Below are 20,060 nucleotides of genomic sequence, written 5' to 3'. Positions count from 1 at the left end.
ATACTTTATTTTTCCAAAATTGATCTAGGCTGTCTTTTGGAAGGGGCAAAATTTTTTTTCAATTTTTTCAATTACACGTGCAAACTAAAACGTGTTGTTTTAATGATTTTCGTAGATTCAGTCATCAATTTCAATAAAAATTCTGTATCACAATACACAATGAAAAAAAATTACTCTGAAAATTTAAAAATGATTTTCCAAAAAATGCCATTTTTTTATTAGGATAAAATTTTTTTCCGAAGATAGGTGATTATGCTAACTACCAACCGTTCATACATTGCAAGATGGGCACTTTTAAGGAAAATAAGTTTTTCTATCAAAAACTTTTCTTGTCAAAACTGTCCTTTTTCAGTGTCTTTTTCTTGAAAGCTAAACTAAACTCGAAATCATTATCATCAAAGAAACCAATGAAAATCAATTTGTGGGAAGATTTCTTGTATTCTATCCTATCGCTAGTTGCCCGATATTTGCAAAAAGTATCAGTAATGGCAAGAGAAAGTTTTAGTTAAAACTTCCTAAAAATGTCCTTCTTCAAATCCATGGACGGTTGAAAGGGAACATAAATATCTACCTTGAGATAGTATTTCATTGAATTTAAAAATGGAATTCAAATTTTGAAAATTGTTTTCTTTTAGTGTAGGATTCGAAAAGACTTACTTAGCGCCAAACCTTATGCGGATTTGGCAGCACCCTCTCAGATTTAAATGAAACTTTCTTCACATATAGGTTTATATGTGTTGGTGAAAATTATCGATTTGAATTTACTGGTGAAAATCGAGATTCAATTGACGATGAGTTCTGGGAGATTCATTTGAGTATGGCAACAATAGTCAAATGAAAATTTTTTCCGTGCTGATTCGTATATATTTGATTTTGAACGCAAGCCAAAAAAAGAAATTTGACTAAAAATTTGGAACACTATCAAATGATTTTTTTGCAAAAAGAAATGGAAAACATTCCGTGGTTTCTGGAAGAGTATTTGCGAGATATCGATATGAAATTTGTTTTTACGAGGTTCTAAGTTTTTTTTAAGGAAATTCGTTTGAACGAATTCTCAATTACGAAATCTAACTTGAAACAATGAATGCAAAACTGCTAAGAGAACGCGGTATTTTAAGAGTTGTCGTTCATCAAAAACGCAATATTTAAATAATGAATTGAAATGATTCAAAAGATTTTGTTGTTTTTTTATACTTTTCGGTGAGTAATAAATACACTCTAATGCCGTTTTGTGTACTGCATAACGTTTCGGCTTACTATGCTTCAGCCATCGTCGGACGCAATTTACAAAAATTCACACTCATCATTCACTCTATTCCGCACTGAAGCATAGTAAGCCGAAACGTTATGCAGTACAAAAAACGGCATTAGAGTGTATTTATTTCTCACCGAAAAGTATCAAAAAACAACAAAATCTAACGAAGTTGCGGTGACTAAATAGAAGACAAAATGAAATGATTCAGGTTAATTAAATTGAAATGAATCTTTTGAGGGACGAGTGTAGCGTGATGCATGCAGCCTTCCTTAGTTCGATTCCCAACCCCGCACAGAAGTCAGAGTTAGAAAGCTTCTCTGGTCTCTATAATTGAAGAAAAAATGAATCATAAAAGAAACCCGCTTGTGTAATTCTTACTTTTTTGCTATTTAAAGGTAAAGCAATCGAGATTTTATTGAAGGTAAAAAGTTCAAAGATAAAGGAATCGCGTGAAAAATACGTTCATCAAACTTCAAAACGAAACTCACATCGACTTGAGGCTTAGGAACAGATAGTATGTCGAGGAAACCAAACCAGGCGAATGAGATGGATGGAAAGGCAATTTGGAACTCAAATCGTTGATTATAACCATAATAGCGATGCTCTTTTGTAATGACGCATTATCTCGGAAAAACTGTTTTGTTCGCTTCATGTGAAGCCATTTCGCTGCGATTTGGACCTTTTAACGCTCCAGACACTAGTCTCCTCGCTCTATACCTATTTTCCGTTCAAGCACTGGGTAGGGAGTAGGTTCGAGTCCTGTCCCTGAGTGTATCTTTTTTCAAAAAAGTTATCTTTTCTGTGAGTTTCCCCCTAGTACCTACCAGGCAAATGTATGTGGTATTTTCCGTTTATTAAGTTAAAATGAAAAAAATGTTTCAGCGGCACGGGAAGTTACAGCGGTAAGAATTCTATTACAGCGGTTTGTTTACCTAGACGCCCACTTTCTGTGGTATAAATTTTACGGTATTTCGAGCAGTAAGTCAAAAGTTATTCCAGATGGAAGCCGAGAGGTGAACAAAATATCTGCACACCCACTTTGATATTCCAACGTGGTCTGCAATAAAAATCGCAAACACGTTGAAAATAGCAAAATCAATCGTGTATGATGTGCTCAAATGTCAGAGCAAACCTTGGACTATTAGATAATGAAATCGCACTAAAATAAACGCTGCTGTTCGCAGTACCGGTCAAAGAATTCGTTTACGAGCAGGATATCGTTCTTATCGAGCCAGCAAGTAACTAAACAGAAAGTTGAAGCGCAGTTTCGTTACCAAAACTCGAGCTCGGAAATTGTACTAGCAGCAGTGCGAAAAAAAACTTTATGGCCGTTGACTATCAGCATATCCCTACTCAATAATTTTACTTTTGTTGCCGAGGCTCCCAGCATTCATCGTCAATTGAATAACCGTAGTTAGCACTGCAAGTTTTTCCTGCTGAGTTTGTAGTCGACCTGTTTCATTGTCTTCACTGTGGGTAGTGAGCAAGTGCGAATTAATAGGTATAAACTTCAACTCAATAACACAATACTCTCTTCCACCATAATGAGAAATAGAGGGTGGCGGTTCTCATTTGAGTTTTCAATTATCACCGGCAAGTTGAAATCGATAATTTCAACTATTTGAAATGTATTGAGATGTGTTTCGAAATATTAAAAATGAAAACTGAAAGAGGGAACAATTAATTTATGTTCATTTTGTAAATGATATTTCAGTTAGCAAATGGTTTACCTTTCATCGATTATCTTGAACCAATGTGTGCGTGAACCTCATTTGAAGGTCTCTCATTCAATTGTAAGAGATATTTTGTTACTTCAAGAGATAAACTGATGGTGGTTAAACTGAGCTTACTGATAAACGAATGAAGGACGGATGATGCCCATTCGGTGCGAATGCGAAGGGTGTGTGAAAGAATGTGAACAGAGATGTCTATCTCCTCTGTGTGACGAAGAGCAAGCAAAATTTCTCCCCTCGCACTGACAACTTAAACGAGAGCTCGCCGGTGAGCACTCTGCTGTATGGTTTGCGTAGATGAAGCGTGGACATGCAAAATCAGCAAAATAAAACAATTCATCGTAAAATTTTCGGTTTTCCTTGCAAAATCTGACTCCAGCGTGTATCATTCTGGTGAAATGCCATCTCTGAATGTGAAGTTTACTGCAGTAGAGTGCTCGCCAGTGTGTGCACACATTCGGTTTCAATTGAATTGAATGAAGTTCTACAGCACAGACCAGCAGGTTTTGCCGAAGTACCAAGGATGCTCATCGACGATGAAACGTCAAAATGGATTTTGTCAAAAATGGATTTCGGGCAGCTTCCTGGCCGAAAATTCTACATGGCAACGGCATGAGGAGATATTCCCGAATAGTTTAAGTTTGCTTTTATGGACAAATTTTACAAAAAATATCATGATATGGCAAGGGATATGCAGCTGTGGAGCAAAGACCAGAGTATTCGTGACGAATAAGACGATGGACTCGAAGCTGTACAAGGAAGAATGCCTCAAAAACCGTGTACTACCTCTAAGCAAAGCCAACGTTGAGAGAATAAAAGTTTACCGATTGGATGGGCGGGCTGATGCTTGCTGCGTTCCTAAACGATAGTCGGCCTAAAAGCTACCGGATAAAGGCATTTGTTTCGGGAGAACCTGCTTAGTTCTAAGTTTTTTGTCCGATTCTTGAAATAAAGAAAGTATCAAACAATTTTGGCATTAAGTATACGATTGTAGCCAGTTTTTTTACACCCAATGTCTTTATCCGGTGTTTGTATTTAAAAATATTTAAACGGATTTTTTATACTAAGTTGTACTTCTTCGATTTTAGCATTAATTTACAAATTTCCTAGAAACATTCGCCGATTATTATGTTTTGCTTTTCTCATATAGAAAGGTTGTGTAATCACTGTGAAAATCGACTATTGAACACCCAGATAGTGCTGTATACATATCTATTTTAGGCAAACTCATACCATCCTATCTTATTTAAAGTCATGAGCTTGTGGATTTTGATAATACATTCAGTTATTTTAATTTCCATTTGTTGATAATGTAATTACTTTTGTCCGTTGAGTCAATATGATTGTCAAAATATGTAGATAAGATTGTTGAATAGATAGCGCTCCAAATCTAGGTTCTATGTTCTCTTTCTTTCCGCTTTTGTTTTTGTGAATTACCTATAAAGTTTAAAGCGTACTAATATGTCATGAGAATAAATAGAATTCAGTACATCATCACCAACACCAACCGCAGGATCTACAAACTGAAAAAAATGGATTATGATGCGTTCATATATGCTATCGAACAACACATTCCATATTAAAGTTTAGTTGAAATTTTCACCTCAAAACGCAAAAATGTCTGCTCTGACTTCCCAGCGCATTCTTGTGTTAGTGCTTAGTTCCCGTACTCCAGCCAGAGCCAGGTGTGAGGTTTCATTATATCTGAAGTGTGCTTGAAAGCGAAACAATTCAGCACACAGTTTTAAATCACGTTTGATCAGGTTTTCGTAAAATTGACATTTATCTCGAAAGCGCATTTCAGCTCTACCGCAAAACCATCCGACCTCACGCGAGTCAGTCGGTCGAAACCACTGCAGATAGCGAGCGTTCCGGAATGGAACCGCAAAATGCGTCGAATGTGGCAAACGCGGATAAAAACTGGCCACAGCGAGACGAAAATTTGCGCTCAAATGAACCGCTTAATTATTGCCACCATTTAGTAACAACGTCGTCGCAAACACTGGGCCCACCATCGAAACCACACGGTTCGATTAATTAAAATAAATCACATACACATACACACTCACTCATTCCAACTCCGCTCTTCAGGCTCATCGAAAACCGAACGGCTCATCACTCGCAGAAAGAATTTCGTACAATATGGAAATATAATTACAACAAAATGAAACTCACTTTCAAAATATCCATCGGGGCAGATTTGCAGACAGACGGCAAGATCGGTGACGTACAGGTGGGCGGGGGCACAGGTTAAGCAGCTATCCTGCCCGGCTCCGGCGCACGTTTCACAGGACTCGTGGCACGGCCAGCACACACCGCCCTGGTTCGGGAAACTCCGCGGTGGGCACCGACTGACGCAAGTGCTGAAATGACACCAATGACAACGAGTTTTGGAATTAACATTGCACCAATTACTGATGTTCGTCATTAATGATTTGAAATTCATTTGCGATATATATTTGCTATTGGAAACTGCTACTCACTTGTCCAATCGATAATGTTTACAGGCCACACACTGCGTAGGTCCTTTGCCGTAGCATCCCTGCTGGTCGCATTCGGGATCGCAATCGTGCAGCACCACCAGTTTGTTGTTGGAATCCGCCATCACATTTTCCCGCTGAGCCGTCGGAATGTTGTGTCCGTTGAGCGTCGTAACCGTCTTATCGATTCCACTGCCGGCTCCACTGAACAGGTACGGATAGTTCATCGAGTTGGAAAACAGATCCGATTGGTAGTAGTTTCCTCCGGTCAGAGCCGGTTGATTGATGTCCGTTTCGGTGGGGAAAACGAAGGGATTTACGTTGGTGTATCCACCGGACCCACGCTGACCGTCGTTGTTTTTCAGCCGGATCGGGTTCTGATCGGTTCCGTAGAATATCAGCTGCCACTTGGAAAGAATGCCCGGCTGACTAACGCGCCGATGACCGCCGTTCAGAATTTGTAAAGTCCAACGACCTTCGGCTTTCTCGCCCCAGAAATGAACGCTAAGGAATGGCCAGTCGTCGAAGTTTGACTTGGTTACATCCCGTGGCCGCTCGAAGAGCAGTGTGCTGGTCGTTCCCATTGGCGAGGTTAGCAAAATACGAAGGTTTCCTCGAGGGAAGAATCGAAGTGTGATTTTGCACTGGACGTGTTCAAGGAACCGAACTTCGTTAACCGTTCCGGCACATCCATTGACGTCCATGTGCGTCTGCAGCGTGTAGCCCACCGATCCTTCGATCGGCCGATCTTCGTTGATTTCACGAGACTTGCAAATATGCTGCGGAGGAACACTGGTCCATTGTTCCGCAAGGCTAACCATCGCACCGGCATCCATCAGTCCGTAACCAAATTTATGACTGACTTTCCTCTTAACACCGTTCAGAATCCAGCCGGATTCTTTCTCCAACGGTTCCGGTCGTGAGGTGAGAACAACCAAGTACTGCATATCTCGCCACGTCAGTGAAGGATTCGCTTCCAAGGCAAGAGCCGTGATGCCAGCCGCCAGTGGAGCCGATGCCGATGTTCCCGTGTGTTCGACGGTACAGATTCGATCCGGCCGCAGCGAACCGTCCATGTCGACCGTGGCAACACTCTTATCGTGACCAGGTGTTCCGGAGCTGTAAGTCGTAGCCAAAGTCGATGAACATTCCTCCAGGTACCAAGGTTTGTAGCTGTTGAAAATTATAATTCAAAAAGTTTTAAGATTTCCAAAAAAGCGGGTGCAAAAAACTTACCCTCCCTGAGTAGCGCTGGAGATGGACAGGGTAAAAATGGAATTGGTATAACCATCACAGTTGCAGCTGTCGGTGTATCGGCCACCGTTACCCGAGGCCCAGATGAAGATTGATCCCTTGCCCTGGCGGCCGCTGGTCACACCGAAAATGAAGGCTCTCCGTGCCAACGGTCCAGGACCGTCCACAGTGGAACCATCATCCTCCGGACCCCACGAAGCACTGTAAATGTGAATGTGGTCCGGATTCAGTCCCAACGCTTTTGCCTCAACCGCATCGTTAACGGTGCCGTCCAACATGCGGACGCCTGCGAAATAGAAAAAAAAAGAAGATTGATTTCTCAAAATACCAGTATATGTCAATCTACACGTACAATCGAACGTGAATTAACTTTTTCTCCGTTGCCGTACCGCAACCAGACAATACATGTTCCGCCATCATCAAAGCCTTTCCACCATCGATCAACCGTTTTTATTTTTTGTTCTTATTGCTGTTTTTGTTGCTGTTGTTGTGGGGAGGGAACTGTATTTGTATATGCCACGCTTACCGGATAGCGTATCCTTTCACGCTCCGAGGCTGTTCGACGCAAAAACATGTGTAAAGCACGAAATGAAAGGACCCCGCATACCCAATGTGGCGTGAGCTCCATCGGGGAAAAAGAAACGCATAGTCATCAAAGTACCGAAAAACTTCACCCTGGCTGTCGGTTTTTTTTCTGGGGGGTTGGGGTCAAACCCAGCTGGGCTCCGGCAGTTTCGATGGCTATGGAGATGTCAACGCATATGCGTTCAACCTTCACAAAAAGTGTTATCCTACCCGAACTAAAGAAAACTTGGTGAATATAAGATGACGTTCCCCCGGCGCTTTCAAAGTGCTGGTGATACGGCAGCGTGCGGATCAATGATGGATGCGATGGGATTTCACCGGCGATGCCTTTTCGAGCGAAAGAAATTGAACTCTATTATCAGGCGGATCTATTCAAAATAGACCGACGACGGTGGACTCGTGACGATAGGCCAGAGTAATCGGCGGATGAAACGCCAGTCGAGAGCTTTTTCTAACGAGCTTGGAGGGCTTGATGATTGGAAAAAAAAGCCGTGGCTTGGGAAACACACAGGGACGGGGACGGTGTTGCGGTGGGAACACCGAAAGGATGATACAATTTCTCACAATGCCTGGCACAGTCGGAAAATTGGTTTAGAAGTAGGATTCAGTCCAATTTTCATGCCGGAGGGGTGAAATATAGTGGAAGGTTTCAGCAAGACGAAAAACAATCTTACAGTCAATGGTTTAGTCACAAGTTTATCAATACGATTCAACTGGAACGTGTTCATGTTTGTAGAGAGCTCTTACCTTTATGAAGAATCCATGCAAAAAAAATTGATGCATTTCAATACTGAATTTGAATAGGTCGTTAGGGTCATACCTTATAAATTCTTTTCAACCATTAAACTTTGAGGAAAAATAGATCAATTTCACGATGCTTTTTTTGAAGGCTTGACATATTCGAACAAAATGCTGTTTTAGGTGTGTAAAACGGTTCGAAATATATATAATACGGTTCGAAAAATATATAATACAGAAGCAGATCATATACAACTGATCAATATGAGTTCATATTACAAGAAAACCCAAGTACGTATAGTAGGGATGATAGCATTATACCATTTAACATGTTTTACCTCAATTCTTTTCATTATTCGCATCTTTCTACCGAATCCTGGAAAGAGGCTTATTGCAGTTGATGAAAATCAATTTAGGTTACGAAGAAAACATTTTTTTTACATAACTATTTAATGGAATATGAGTTAAAATTAAATTATTAAGATTTAAATCGGGTGTTCAGTCACAAGTGGTGACTTTTTAGCATTATTATATATATATGATTTTGTTATTACCATCATTTGCTTCCGCAATTCTGAGATTTTTGTGTAGGGAAAATTCTAAGCCTACTTGTATTGGGGAAAAGGAACTTATTTACTAACTTACTAACTAATACAGAGCGAATCGGTTCAATTGAAGATTGCATCGATTTTTGTCGGAATTTGCTTATAATATTATGTGACATTACATCTAATGGTTCTATATTTGTGAGTTTGTGTAACTCATTTGTACTAAACCAGGGAGGACGCTTCAAAATCATTTTCAGAATTTTATTCTGAATCCTTTGAAGCGTTTTCTTCCTGGTGGAACAACAACTTGACCAAATTGGTACTGCATAAAGCATGGCTGGTCTGAAAATTTGTTTATAAATTAACAATTTGTTTTTTTTACAGAGCTTAGAATTTCTGTTTATAAGAGGATATAAACATTTAATATATTTATTACACTTTGCCTGGATTCCTTCAATGTGATCCTTGAAAGTGAGTTTTTGTCATACGTTAAACCTAAGTATTTTGCTTGATCAGACCATGTCAATTCCAAGCCATTCAATTTGAGAATGTGATTATTGTTTGGTTTAAGAAAAGAAGCTCTTGGCCTATGAGGAAAGATAATTAATAGCGTTTTTGCTTCATTTGGTTTAATTTTCCATTTTGACAGATAATCACTGAAAATATTTAAACTTCTTTGTAGGCGACTGCAGATCACTCTTAGATTTCTACCTGTGGCTAACAGACTTGTGTCGTCACAGAATAGCGATTTCTGACAACCAACGGGTAGATTTGGAAGATCAGAAGTGAAAATATTATACAAGATTGGAGCTACGCTCGAACCCTGCGGAACACCGGCTCGTACGGGTAGCAATTCAGATTTACAATTCTGATAACTAACCTGAAGAGTACGATCAGTTAAATAATTTTGAATCATTTTGATCAAATAAATAGGAAACTGGAAATCAGATATTTTTGCTATTAAACCTTTGTGCCAAACACTGTCTAATGCTTTTTCTATGTCTAGAAGAGCAACTCCAGTGGATAACCCAGAAGATTTATTTGCTTTTATCATGTTCGTTACTCTGACAAATTGATGAGCAGTTGAATGTTCATGACGAAATCCAAACTGCTCTGGTAAAAAAATTGAATTCTCATTTATAAGAATATTAAAAATTCCATCATTACCAGGAGCGTTCATGTTTTTGAGTTTCCTAATAATTGATTTAATTTTATCAAAATTCGTCTCAATAATGTCATCTTGTGATAACACTTGGGTTGAAATATGATCATATTTCAGTGAGACTTCATTTTCAATAGGACTCACAACGTTCAAATTAAAATTATCGACACTCTCGAACTGCTGAGCAAGTTTTTGAGCTTTTTCGCCATTTGTAAGAAGTATTTGATTTCCTTCCTTGAGAGCAGGAGTTGGTTTCTGAGGTTTCTAAAGAACCTGAGAAAGTTTCCAGAAAGGTTTAGCATATGGTTTAATTTGTTCAACTTCTTTAGCGAAATTTTCATTCTAGTTTAATTTCTTTTTGTAAATCCTTAACTATGTTTTTCATAGCAGGATCACGAGAACATTGATATTGTCGTCGACGAACATTCTTCAACCGAATGAGCAGTTGAAGATTGTCATCGATGTTAGGAGAATTTAATTTAGTTTGCGCTTTGGGAACTGAAAGATTTCTTGCTTCGATAATGTAATGATTCAAATTATCAATTGCTGTGTCGATGTCCGCACAATTTTCTAAAATAGTTTCATGATCCACATGATTTTCAATCCAACTATTTAGCTCTATAATAGCTGAATATAGAACTAATTCGAATAATTAATGCTTCGTTGGAAAGTCTGAATGTTACAGGTAGATGATCTGAGTTAAAGTCAGCATGTGTAATCGGTTCACTACAAATGTGACTTTGATTTGTTAGAACCAGATCAATTGAAGAGGGGTTTTTCACGGAAGAGAAACAAATCGGATTACTGGGATGAAGAACTGTGAAGTAACCAGCTGAGAGTTGATTATGAAGTATTTTACCATTACTGTTATTTTGCCTACAATTCCACAGGACATGCATTTAAGTCCCCTATTACGAAAAACTTCGGTCGATATCTTGTGAGTTTTTGCAAATCGCCTTTAAAGAAATTTAATTGTTGGCCGGTGCATTGGAATGGGGAATATGTTCCAGCGATGAAATAAATTCCATGAATGGTTTCAACTACGATTCCCAAGCCTTCAATTACTTCAGTATTGAAAGAAGGTAAAATTCGATGTTTAATTTGCCGTTGGATAAAAATGGCAACTCCACCACCCATTCCAATAAACCTGTCAAATTGATGAACCACATAATGTGGATTACATTTCAATTTGACATTTGGTTTAAGAAAAGTTTCTGTCACAATGGCAATATGAATTTTGTGAACTTTGAGAAAATTATAAAATTCATCTTCACTCGATTTTAAAGATCGAGCATTCCAATTTAAAATATTCAAATCATTATTTAACATCACTGTTAAATTTTAAATTCATTATAATATTATTTGCGAATTGCCATCCGATTTGAAATGCTTCAAGAAGCGATGAAGTCGAATTCATTCGGATGATCATTTGAGTTGATCTTGTAGGTATTTCATTCTATTTTCAGTTATATCGCCTAAATCAACTTCATTTAAAAAAGCGAATGGCATTGAAGGTATATTTGTAGGTAGACTGCCACTTGAACTGCCATTAGAAGAAGATGATATGGCCGATCTACCTATTAATAAATTGTTTTCGTTAGAAGATGAACTGCAAGGCGGTCCTGTGTTTTGATTATTTACATTAGAAGAATTAAGTGGTGGATTTCTACCTGTTATACTAGCATAACTTACATTAGAAGAAGACGATGAGGAGGTCGATCTACCTGTCAATAAATTGTATTCGTTAGAAGACGAATTCGAAGGCGTACCTGTTTTTTGTTTTGAATTCGAAGAAATAAGTGCCTTAGAAAAATTAGGCGTGGCATTTGTAACGGTTTTTTTGATTTTCAGGGATGTTCTGTAAATTTAAGGTCGTTGATTTGACTTGTTGTCTAAGCGAACGAGCGTTTAAAATTTTTTCTCTGACAGGACATTTCAAATAATTGGATTTATGATTTCCATCGCAATTTGAACATGAAAATCTATCAGTGGTTTCATTCTTTGGACAAACGTCTTTCGAATGCGATTTACCACAATTCAAACACCGTATATCCATATGACAATTTTTGGTTCCATGACCGAAGCCTTGGCAACGACGACATTGCGTTAAGTTTGCAATACGATTATGGCGTTTATAATGTTCCCAATGAATTTTAATGTGGGAAATGAAACGTACTTTTTCTAAAGTTTTCAAATTGTTTACATCACTTCGATTGAAGTGTATTAGGTAAAGTTTATTGGAAATTCCAGAGCGTGGTTTAGAAGTACCATTCGTTCTTTTTTTCATAAGTATTACTTGGGAAGAAGCAAAACCAAGCAATTCTTTTAGTTCATTTTTAATTTCATCAGTACTTTGATCATTTGATAAGCCTTTCAAGACAGCCTTGAAGGGTCTGTCTGATTTTATATCATATGAATAAAATTTATGAAGTTTCTCGGACAAATATCGAATAAGACGTTCGTAATCTTCCAATCCATCAACCAAGACTCGACATTCTCCTCTTCGTCCGATTTGAAATGAGACTTTTACTTCCGGGAGAACAGTAGAAAGCTCAGTACGGAATGCTTTGAAGTTGGAAATCATCACCGTCACTGGTGGCATAGATTGTTGTTTCTTCCCAGAACGACAAGCGTCCATTTTGGGAATTTTTGAAGAATTTTTTTCTATGTCGCTACAATTGGATTCAGGAAGAATCTCGTGTACATTGTTAGACGGCATAGAATCAACGGAAGGGAAATCCGTCCGTTGTCTTTTATTTTTACATTCAGATTCTATAAGATCTTGAATGTTATTAGAAAAGTGTTGAATAACGGATTGTGATTTATTCCGTATTGAATTCTTTTTAGCCTTTTTATTCTTGTTTTTTTTTTATTTTTTTGAAATGAATGAAATTTGAAATTAAATTAACTAGGCTAAGTTAGTCTTTGATTAGACGCTAGTTTGTAAAAGTCTTGATAAAGACTGATTTTGTGGTAGTCTTAATAAAGACTGATTAGTTCGAAGAATAGTTCTTTGAATAGCTAGCCTTAAGAAAGGCTGATTAATTTCTTAGTCTTGAAAAAGACTGTTTATAATAGAATATCACTCTTTGTATAGCCTTGAGAAAGGCTGACTAATTGTTAGTCTTTAAAAAGACTGTTAGTGATTCAGGTAGCCTTGAATCTATGAAACTCTAGGTAGCCAGAAAAAATTTCCAGGAGCCAAGAGCTATACGCGTGCGGTGCGAACGACTGTTCAACGTCGACTGACGAAGAAAACTTAAAAAAATAGAAGGAGCTGGGGTCCACTAGGAGATTGATAGTACCTATTATCTTTTTTCTGACCAGAAGAGGAGAATCTGATGGAAAACCAAGAATAGATTCACTGGGTTCCAGCTTCCATGTCATAAAAGGTGACAATTGCAGAAGTTCGACTCACGTCAAATCACTATACATTCAATGCACATCTCCGGCGTATCGGGATCGTGGAGAACGGGCTCTGCACCTGTGGCGACGGTTATCAAGACATCGAGCATGTCGTGTGGTCGTGCGTAGAGTATCGCGACGCCAGGTCGAAGCTACTGGAATCCCTCAGGGCCCGAGGTAGACCGCCTGAGGTTCCGGTTCGGGATGTGTTAGCGAGTCGGGATAGTTCATATATGCTTCTCATATATCATTACCTTAAACACATTGATATACAAGTGTAATGTGTTATTCCTCGCTCAGAAAGTATAATCTTCACCTTCAGGTTCGACACTAACATCCGCTCGATTCTCTCGATCCCCCTGTTACCCCTTCATTGGAACTAACAAGATCTTTTTTTGTCACTAACTTTTTCGTTCCCCCTCCCCTGTCTCTTCACCATCTCGATGGCAACTAATTAGATCTCTGTCGTTTTCAGACATTTTGTTCCCACATCCCTTTTTACCCCGTTTCCACAAAATTTACTTTTTTTCATTTCTCTTCCGTAACATCACCATCACCGCCCGCGGAAGACCGCTCCAGTCGAAAACCCAGCATGCGGGCCACCCGCCGGGCTTTCGTAGCCTGGGGGTGTTTCCCGCGGACCCACACGGACCGAAGGATGCGGCCAGCGCTATATATTTACCAATGCCATCTGGAAGACTCGTGAGATATTGAATTCATCGACCACTGCCGATCGCCAGCTGAACGCTGGATTCTCGAGAAGCTAAGATCACATATTCTAATGATACATAGATCGGTATATTGAACAACTAGTAGGAAAATACTTGTTTGTTATGATAAATTTATAACTTTTTATCGGTAGCCAATTGTCCAGATCAACCAATACAACCAAACAAAATTTATTCACGGTAAATAATAAAGTGAAAATAATAGACAATCCAGACGAGCGTGAAATCAGTTAACCTTCGCTTGGTGCTTTAAAATAATTTTATATAAATCATAGAATATGTCGCTTTGATGAATCGACTATATTGTATAAATCCTATTCACGCGTTTATTTTATAGCAACCAAAAATAAAGAAGTTTTTATTTGTTACACGATAATATTTAAAATAGTCTCTCAGTTTCTACGAATAAGCACTGCGAATCAAGACGAATTCCCGGGACTTCAGTATGGGATATTTTTGAAACGTTCCGAGAGGTCTGTGAGTTTTGTGGTGCATCCGAACGAGTCATGTACATAGAGGGGGAGCCCGAGGGGCTCTACCCTACCCTCCAGAAATCAAAAACAGAAACGAAAAAAAAGTTTGAGAAATATTATGGCGCAGTTGATCCTGTAGATTACACCGTGAGATAGAGGTTTTGAGAGTTACGTGATGGTCAAAACTCCACTGCCGATAAAGCGAAGCATAACAGGTAACATGAATGACGTAAGATGGGAGGCGTTACGTGAAGTTAAAAAAGCCAGCAAGATTTACCTACGATAATTTTCTTAAATTGAGGGTTATAAATCATATGAGTTATTTTATGGAAATTATTAATGTTGAAAACTACTAATTAAAAGTTAATTTTTGCGGTGAGCGAATCACAACTCGTTACATTTAGGGAAGTTATAGGTTTCACGAAATGTTACAAAAGTTACTCTATTGTGAGGGTTACGTTACGAAGCGTTATATGCGTTACTTTTTTGTGAGTTACTTTTTTGTAACTTTACTTTTTTGTAAGTTAAAAGCGTTACATGAGTTACTTTTTTGTAAGCTATAAGCGTTACGAAGTGTTACATGCGTTACTTTCTGAAAGTTCTAGACGTTACGTAACGTTACATGCGTTACTTTTTCATGAGTTATAGACGTTACAAAGCGTGATATGAGTTACTTCTTAGTAAGTTACAGGCGTTACGAAGTATTACAAATGTTACTGTTTCATAAGATATGAACGCGTTACTTTTTTGTGAATCATAAGCGATACGAAACCTTACATGCATTACTTTTTATTGTTATTGGCATTACGAAGCGTTATATGTGTTACTTTTTTGTGAGTTATAGGCGTTACGAAGCATTACAAATGTTACTGTTTCATAAGTTATAGGCGTTACGGAGCGTTATACGCGTTACATGCATTACTTTGTGGTGAATCATACGAAGCGTTACACGTGTTACTTTTTTGTTAATCATAGACGTTATGAAGCGTTACATGCATTACTTTTTTGTGAGTTATAGACTTTTTTATGTAAATTATAGTCTTTACGAAGAATTACATACGATATTTTTGTGAGTTACGATGCTACGAAGCGTTATATGCGTTATATGCGTTACTTTTTAGTAAGCTACAGACGTTACGGACCGTTACAAAGCGATACTTTTGTGTAAGTTAAAGGCGTAACAAAGCGTTACATACGTTACTTATTGTAAGTTATAGGCGTTACGAAGCGATACAAGTGTTTCTTTTTTGAAAGTTACAGACGTTATGAAGCGTAACATGCCTTGCATTTTGGAAGTTATCGGCGTTAGGAAGTATCGCTTGCGTTACTTTTTTGTAAGCTATAGCATTACATGTGTTACTTTTTTGTAAGTTATTGGCGCTACATGTGATACTATCTTGTAAGTTTTAGACGTTGCGAAGTGTTACATACGCTACTTTTTTGTAAGTTATAGGCGTTACGAAGCGTTGCATGTGTTACTTTTTTAAATAAAAGACGTTACATGCGTTTCATAGGTATTACAAAGCGTTACGTGTGTTACTTATTTAGTCAATTATAGGCGCTACGGAGCCTTACGAAGCGTTACATGTGTTACTTTTTTATGAGTTATGAAGTTACGAAACGTTACACGTTTCTAAGTTGCAAGTGTTACATGCGTAACTTTTTGTGAGTTATTGACGTTAAGAAACGTTACAAGCGTTACTTGTTAGTATTTTACAAGCATTACGATGCGTTACTCATTAAGTAAGTTTAAGGTGTTACGAAGCGTTACTTTGTTAGTCACAGGCGTTACAAAGCGTTACTTTTTGTAAGTTACAGGCGCTACCAAACGTGACATGCGTTAGATTTTTGTTACTTGTACGGTGTTACGTGCGTTTTTTGTGAATTACAGGCGTTACAAAGTGTGACACGCGTTACTTTTACGTAAGTTAGAAGCGTTACAAAGCGTTACATTCGTTACTTTGAATTAGTTTTAGGCGTTACGAAGCATTACATGCGTTACTCTTTTGTAAATTATAGGCATTACTATAACTGAAGTCAGCACGAGTGCCTCGAAGGGCGTCTCAATGGAACGGCTTAGGTTTCAATTGCTTGGGCCTCACCCTCGTTCACCTGATTTGGCTTCCTCGTACTATTTTCTCTAATTCAAACGTTAATTTATCTCTGAGTAATTTATGTAAGCTTCGGTTTGGAATTTCAGACCACTACATCCGGAACCTGAATCCGAAACCAGTATAGCCAAAGTAAATTTGTATGACCATCTACTGATATGGCCCATAAATTTAGAATATGTTTTCCGTTCTCCTCGGCTGTGCTACTTTATGCAGTGAATTGTCATCATTTAAAGTAGGAATGTAAATTATCTCAGAATATCAGAATATATGACATCATCACAAGCCTTGTGGATTGTTCTACCATATAAATACTTATACCGTTATCGTTTATTGATCAGAGCAACCCGAAAGCTGACCCAGAGTCGCCCAAACAACGTTTGATATGTTTCTTTTAGCAACCTGAGGTCGCTCTAGATCGGACTCCAATCGCGTAGTTTCGCTCTGAAAATTTTCTCGGGTCGCACCACGCATACCTGCAAGTTTGTTTATTTTTTCTTTTTTTTCATGAGTTGTTTAGGGCGCGTGCCACGTGTTCATTTTACTCGGAGTCAGAGTCGCCCGTGTCTAGGTTCAAAAACGAAAACGGTATTAGAAGGTCTTAGACGTATTTTGGGGAACCTTAATTTATGGTTATTTATAGTCAACTAAAACTACTAAAAATTCTCATATAAATTGCTGAGCATATTCACGGTTAAGTTATACCAATTTTTGGGCAGAGTAAATTTTAATAACTGGCCATAAATGCGTCGAAAACAAAATACATGAGAGGAAGAGGTTCTAGAGAAGAAACACTACGCCTTCCACCACGAATATTGATAGCAGGTGACGATATCGAGGTGGTTGACGAGTTCGTGTATTTGGGCTCACTGGTGACCGCCGATAATGACACCAGCAGAGAAATACAGAGACGTATTTTGGCAGGGAATCGTGCGTACTTTGGACTCAGAAAAACCCTCCGATCGAGAAAAGTACGCCACCGTACGAAATTGACCATCTACAAAACGCTCATTAGACCGGTTGTTCTCTATGGCCACGAGACCTGGACTATGCTGGCAGAGGACCAACGCGCCCTCAGTGTTTTCAAAAGAAAGGTACTGATGACCATCTATGGCGGAGTGCAGATGGAAGACGGAACGTGGAGACGGCGTATGAATCACGAATTGCAACAACTGTTAGGAGAACCACCTATCGTACGAACAGCTAAAATCAGACGTCTACGATGGGCAGGGCATGTCATAAGGATGTCGGACGACAGCCCAGTGAAAATGGTTCTTGAATCTAATCCGACTGGTACAAGAAGTGGAGCGCAGCGAGCAAGGTGGAGGGTGATCTCAGAAGCATCCGGGCCTTGAGTGGCTGGCGACGAGCAGCCATGGACCGAGTTATGTGGAAATGTATGCTTCATACAACAAAGGACACCCCAGGACTATAGCTATTAGGTAAGGTAATTAAGAGTATATGCCGTTTTAAAACGTAACAAAAGTGCCAAATGTTCTAAGCTAAAACATTCGCTAAATGTGTTTATTGAGATGGAATAAGGTGATACCTTCACCAAAACTCACAATAACCATTCCAATCAAACGTACCATCAGTTTACTGTCGGAACATCACCGAGTCGACCACTAATAATTGATAATATGCGCTAAAGTTTTTAGCAGTATCCACACGGAGAACCCTTCGATCATAAAATTGCGATATCGCAGTTTTTGATTTTTGCGATAGTTGATTTAACTAATTTCTTTTTGATTCAACCAAAATGGTTTTTGGTTTGCATTTATTCAAGTAGTTGAAAAATATGTTGTTTTCAATGCTGTCAAATGCCGGAGACAGTTGAAAGCAAAACAATAACCGCAATGCAGAATCAACAACTTTTAAAGTTGAAATCTGTTCGCGTCGCTTCAAAATGTCAATGAAAACAACATCGATGGTTAAAGCGTTTGGTGAAATTGTGTTCATTCGATTTGAGAATTTTATGATAACAAGTGTTTACCTAACAGCGGTGTTGTGATAAAGTTAACCTTGTTTGAGATGAAAAAGATTTGGTGAAAAATTAGAAATGTTTATGAATTATCATCTCGTAATCTTTCAGGTATGCGCAAAAATTTTATGCTTCAAATTCGATCATTATTTACTTCCAGCAGACTGTTTTACTTCCAGCTGTTTGATACCGAAGATGATGTTCATGCATTAACAATAAAACGCTTTTTAACATGAATTTAAATCATAAAAGTAACAGGAGTGAACCCAAGTAACAATTTTAGTTTTAATACTAGCTATTAGCAATTTTAAAGATTATTTCATAAAACTAGTCTCAAAACTGCAAACTCCACCATAACCGACTGAAAACCATTATGAGGCCATGTTCCAGCAAAGTGGACCAACCATTAGAAGGTTTATAAAGCAAAATTAAGAAATGATGTAAATCATTGTTAAATCTCTTAACCAGTGGTTTGATATTGCTAGAAGAAGTTCTTAAACCCACTTTAAGGTAAATAATAAACCTTCTTTAGGATCAAAATGGATTTGTAAAAATGAAACTGTCATCCTGAGTCATTAGATACAATAAATAATGTTGCGTCTTCGTGGAACATATTAATGGTGATGTGTGTTTCACATAGTTTTGGAAAAGATGATTGTGTGAAATAATATATATATATATATATATATATATATATATATATATATATATATATATATATATATATATATAGATATATATATATATATATATATATATATATATATATATATTTATATATATGATGTAATAATATTTTATATACCACTTTTCTGATTTCTCTAGAACATAAAAAGGCATGCGCTTTAATTTTTATCGTGAAAATGGAGGTAAAAAAGAGTTTTTCATCTGATCGCCCTCAAAAATATGCAATTTCACCAAAAACCTACAAATATTCTAAAAAATAATTTCAGTGATACATCTCCATTTTGGTATGAATCAATTTTATTACATTGAGCACTGACCACATAAACAAAGCATATTAAAAATGGAACATGATATTCATTCATTTCCTCTCTTTAATTATAAAGTTTAAATCATATTTCATGTTAATAAAAGATACGGTAGAATATCATAATGGCGGTCATAATTTTATTTTTATAGCTAATGATACTTAATTAAAGTTGTGATAAATCATAGAGCTCTCAAAAAATCAGCAATAATGCTACCTTAAAATCAATTTGCTTTTAGTGCAACTGTCATCTTGTGAACAAACACACACATGTACATCTGAAAAATAAATCTGGATTAATATATGAAACAGTCGTGATTCTAAATATCACGCACTAAACAAAATTTTCAAAACATTGAATAATTTTCATAAAAAAAATTAATTGCAATTGTTGCAACTATAATCTTTGAAGCAATATATTAGTGCATAGTCTGAAAAGCGACTCCTGAAGGAGATATTTTTTTAATAATTCTTGATGTGTAGTCAATACTTTCGATTGTGACAATTGATAGTGTGATAGAAAGTGTCCCTGTGCACTCAAATGGAATTGATATATTGATCAAGACTAAACAATACTGAATATTGCCAATCATATTTTTTTGTAGAAGGCGCTTTA

General features: G+C 37.7%; 1 protein-coding gene across 5 annotated transcripts in view; it reads right to left on the bottom strand.

The window, feature by feature from the left end:
• LOC131432595 (furin-like protease 2) overlaps positions 1-20,060 on the bottom strand; it is a 967,327-nt gene that overhangs the window by 92,716 nt on the left and 854,551 nt on the right. For all 5 annotated transcript variants that reach the window (XM_058598954.1, XM_058598958.1, XM_058598955.1 and 2 more), the window contains exons 7-9: positions 6,705-7,008; positions 5,472-6,641; positions 5,164-5,351 (exon numbers count right to left, since the gene is read on the bottom strand). In XM_058598954.1, coding sequence (XP_058454937.1) covers positions 5,164-5,351; positions 5,472-6,641; positions 6,705-7,008 — 1,662 coding nt within the window. The remainder of the gene's footprint in view (positions 1-5,163; positions 5,352-5,471; positions 6,642-6,704; positions 7,009-20,060) is intronic.

Source organism: Malaya genurostris, chromosome 2 (genome assembly GCF_030247185.1).
Source record: "Malaya genurostris strain Urasoe2022 chromosome 2, Malgen_1.1, whole genome shotgun sequence".
NCBI lineage: Eukaryota > Metazoa > Arthropoda > Insecta > Diptera > Culicidae > Malaya > Malaya genurostris.
Note: the sequence above shows the minus strand (reverse complement) of the source record. Positions and strands in the feature narration are given on the sequence as shown.